Below are 4731 nucleotides of genomic sequence, written 5' to 3'. Positions count from 1 at the left end.
GGTGGTCTGAAATAGATGCAGGATCAAGATCCCAGATCCGCATCTGATATAATTTCATCAAGTAGCCTTGGATGTGCCCCAAGTGGAGGGGTCGATAAGATCGGTAGGTCACCTTCACAATACTATATAATTTTTTAGCGTACAAGTCCACAAAATCTTTTTAATATATTGATAATTTTAAGACTTCTGTGAAACTATCCTCTGCCGACTCCAAAACTCGCAGACTCCAAAACTCATAATATTAATGGCCTTAAACCATAATTGTATGTATAATTATTTACCTTTCCTTATAGTTCAAGGTTAGCTTTGTAAGTCATCATTTACCACATATTCTTAGTCAAATATAGATTCCTTCATAGCTTTTGATATATGTTTATAATCAAATATCAACTTGATATTAGCGTTCTACTTTTCTTATCCAGACTTGGAATAGCCATGATAATGTTAATAATTATCAAGCCTCAAACCCAGCATCTAGGTCGGCTACATAACATGACAACAACACTCCCTAAAGAATATATATATTATTCTAGATATTGGGTAATGCATATATATATATATATATAAGAGGAAGAAGAAGATCAAATCTCTACACATTAAATTGTAATGAATTGCTTATATACAATAGTATGTATCGCATCTTAACTGACTTAGACTTTGACTATGATCACAACTCTATAATAGATTTTGAGTACGATAATAACTCCATAATTATTACAAGTCGGTCACATTGACAACAACAAATATCATTGGAAAGATACAAAAAATTTCAACCAAACTAGGAATCACCAACTAGGCCCGAAGCAAGCCCATGAAGAATGACATGTATGGGATCCGAATGGCTTCGTCCGGTGGCAATTTTTCTCAAACAATCAAGTAGCAAGCATGGAGGACTTAAATTCCAATCTCTGCAATGCTATGCAAGGTTGGCCTCCATTGTCTGTGCCTGGACACACTGCCACCGCTACTACTAATATCAATGTTGCTACCACCCACCTGATGTGTCTGCTCTTCTTGATATTCTTCTGCTTCCACCATCTGCCAAAAGAATACTGAATTATCATAGCTGCTTTAAGATTAGAAAGATTTGAGAAACTAAGAAAGATATGTTAACAATCAGAGGCACCAAAATCATCACAATCTTCAAATTAAAAGGAGCTTTTTTTTCAACCTAAAGACATTTGGGAAAAGTCCTGAAAAAGACACCCCACTTAAAGTAAGCGAATCCAACTTTGCCTTAGATTTCAAAATTCTTTCTTTTCTTCTTTTTCTTTTTTTTTTTCAATTCTAACTTTTAGTTTTAGGAATTGAGTTTTTTTTTTTTGCCCCCTTTTTCCATAGGTATGATTATTAAAAGAGATAGTTCTGAAATAGAAAGCTATAACATAACAAAGAGAGTCATGAACATAAAAAGTCTTTGTCAACATAAAAATTTCTAATTCCATGATTTAACATACTATAAACACCATGCTTCTGGAGAGAAACGAAACATCGAATTAAAAGTCAGAAATAAGTCACATTGGAACTAAGGCATTGTTGACGTAGACCAAATCCAGATAAATTTCATGTCATGATTTTGGAGCTAGGTCTAACTCACTAGCTAGACTGATTACATCAGGTTGATTCTGAAATCATGATTCAAAAAAAAAAACTAGGGGGCTTGAATCATACTTGCTTAGATCCAGGTCAGACTCAATTTCAGGCCTTAACATCAACTTGAACACTAAACCTTGTGCAATTATTGTATGATATATCTTAATTTATACTTTTAAAAGTCAAAATTTTAAACAAATTATGAAAAGTATGCATGGCATGTATATGAAAAGCATGGAGAAAAGGCATATCCCATTTGGACATAATCATACTATTAGCAGAGTCATAAATGGGCTGGATCCAGGTAAAATCCATATCCTCTGTATCCCTATACGCAAATCAGGTTTGTATTGAAATTTTATTACACTTCCCAGATTCCGATTGGGTTTGACTATGCATCCGGTATTCAATAATTTTACAGTATTTATCTAAATTTATTGGTTTTATTTGTGACTATCTTGATACCTATACTTGCATCCCAACAAAACCTTATACTATAGTGAAAAATTATTTTAAGTACTATAAAATATTCATACCTGCAACACTATGTGCACATTCATGACTAATTAATTTTCACCTAATAGAAGCAACCGACAAACGATCACTCGATTGTACAAAAATTATCCATAGACTGTTAAAATTCATATTTTTATCTAAACTAGGTCAGTAGATATATACAATAAATTGGGATAAAAAAATATAAATATCTATTTAAAAAAATAATATACTGAAGCAAATAGTGCAGCAATTGGATGATAATTTATATGACACATTATACCAACGCTATATTATAGGATTCCACAGATAATCTTCTGTCTTAATTTTTAAATATTTTATCTTCTAATTCTCATGAATATATTTATTCTGGATTTATTTAATTTGATCTGATTTACCCAAAAAAAGAAGAAAATTGTCTCTCCTAGTCCTTTGCTCTCTCTCTCTCTCTCTCTCTCTCTCTCTATATATATATATATATATATATATATGTTCATTTGCTAGCATGCGTGTAGAAATTATGAAATTTTTGTGATCAATATTATCAAGTTTTTGTTCTAAAATCTGATTTTATGTTTTTGGATTTATGCCTATGTTAGTCTCTAACCACTAACCACCAACAACTAACTACCGGACCGGATTAGCGGGCCACCAGCGTCCATAACCATTACGCTAACCGGTTCCGGCTGCACTTTATTAATGCCACTACAGCTTGTTTGATGTTTATAATTGTGTGACAGAGACCAGAAACTGTCACAATAAGGGACCAAAGGTGACTTGTCTAAGAAACCGTGGAATTCTCCCAACAAAATTCAAAATTTATACGTCAAACTGTACCAGTAGCTATTAAAGAGATTTACCATGGAACAAGAAGAATTCTCTTGATTAGAATCTCCACCATCACCATCTTCTGTTCCTCTTTCCTTTCTCTCCTTGTGATGATTATTCTTTTTCCTATTCTCTTGCTTCATGAGCAACTTACTCAGCCTAACTCTCTTCTTCGATCCAAACTCTCTCAACACCTCTACAACAAAATCATCAAAATTAAAGAAACAAAAAAAAAAAAAAAAGAAAAGAATACATGAATATATAGACTAAGAGAAATATCACCAACCGAAAGAAAAATTAACGACTAACCTTCGAAGCTAACGAGGCGGTAAACATGGCCAATATGGAGCGTGTCGTCCGGTCGGAGCAACTTAAGATGCCTCACCGGCGAGTCGGACGCCGAAGACATGGTGGTGACGATAACGGCGACATAGTGGCCGGGGTTGGCTGCCATCACCTCGTTGGCCTTCAGCTGCCAGTAAATTCTCTCCAGCCTGCCACTTGGGTGTTGGATCACCGTCGCCACTGCCTCCGCCGCCTGGCAGTTCCCCATATCCTTCTCCTCTGTTTCTCTTCGCTTTGAAGATATCTCTATAGTTTTATTTTTTTTGAAAGTCTGGGGGACTTGGAGGAGACTATTATAAATAGAGTAGAGAAGGAATCAAGACAAGTCTCTGTGTGGATGTCGAGAGGCATCAATGGACTGAGAAGGAAGTTCCAAACGCATTTGCTATGCCTAACTGTAACAACCCACCACCTCTTTATTGACGGGAGTGCCAGACTTGAGGCTTATCTTTATGAATGTGTTCCAACGTGTGGTAAAATAGCCGAGGGAAGGAATGTGGGTCATGCACCGAAAGTTGTTGGGGTTGTGCGTGCTGTCGCTGTCCGGGGAAATTTGACAACATTTTACCGGTTGGACAGCTCGAGGGTCTTCGTGGTTCTGTCCCTAACCCTCGTAAATTGAGGAAGTCAATCAAAGTGCCGAACCATCCGCAAGCTCCTTTTCCTTTGTGGAATGCGATAGGAACTTAATTTTGTTTGGGGTGAACAAGTGTTCGTGTGTGACAGGCTAAATCAAGCATGATCTGACATAAGAAAGCATTGGTTGGCAGTGATGCGTGTTATCGTCATTATAAACTTATTTAGTCAATCTATCATCTTCTACGGACAGCATTCTGCAGTATTAATCACGTGCTGCAGAGGATTTATGCTCTATTTAACTGTGATGTGAAGAAAAGCCTTAATTTACATCGGTGACCATGATATTTTTATGATCTCTGCGTTAAGAGAATTATGAGCCTTGATGCCCTTCCCCTGCTATCCCCCACAGCCACATGCTACAATGGTGATTATGGTGATCTTGCTTGATGGATGGGTTGGGAACGGAATGCTTCTTCTGTTTGATAACTTGTAAGACAAATTATTTGTGGATTCCTAGAGGAAGGGGTTCCAAGTTCAAATGATATAGCTTGGTTGGGTGACGTTTTTTTTGAGAAACCAAGAGAAAGAGAAGCTCTTTTCCCGAGAAAGTGTTAGATATTAAATTTGAAACAGGAGTAGATTGGGGCCTAGCATGCATGGAACTTAGGATCCCGTTACATTGGAAAATCTCATCAAATAGAAGATGAAAAGTAAGTAAAAAAAAAAAAAAATTGAGGGACCCAAGAGGAGAAAGAGGGTCTGTTTTCAAAATTATCTTGTATTCGACAGACAGTATAAAGAGATGCTTGGGTTTTGCCTGCCGAACGTGCCTCTGCTGAAATGAATTTTCAAATGCAAACAGAGTCAGAAAGATGAGTTAGTTGAAGCGCT

The 4731-nt window shown here is 36.4% G+C and overlaps 1 protein-coding gene across 1 annotated transcript; it reads right to left on the bottom strand.

Moving 5' to 3' along the window:
• Window positions 1-578: 578 nt before the first annotated feature.
• LOC105037495 (uncharacterized) lies at window positions 579-3671 on the bottom strand. Its single transcript, XM_073249665.1, has 3 exons — window positions 3226-3671; window positions 2949-3112; window positions 579-1038 (listed from the first exon to the last, which is right to left on the bottom strand). The coding sequence occupies exons 1-3, from the start codon at window positions 3467-3469 to the stop codon at window positions 895-897; spliced, it is 552 nt and encodes a 183-aa protein (XP_073105766.1). The 5' UTR covers window positions 3470-3671; the 3' UTR covers window positions 579-894.
• Between the last annotated feature and the right edge of the window lie 1060 nt (window positions 3672-4731).

The sequence above is a fragment of the Elaeis guineensis genome, chromosome 15 (genome assembly GCF_000442705.2).
Source record: "Elaeis guineensis isolate ETL-2024a chromosome 15, EG11, whole genome shotgun sequence".
NCBI classification, from domain to species: Eukaryota; Viridiplantae; Streptophyta; class Magnoliopsida; order Arecales; family Arecaceae; genus Elaeis; species Elaeis guineensis.
The sequence above is the reverse complement of the archived record's forward strand: the minus strand, read 5'-3'. Positions and strand labels throughout refer to the sequence as shown.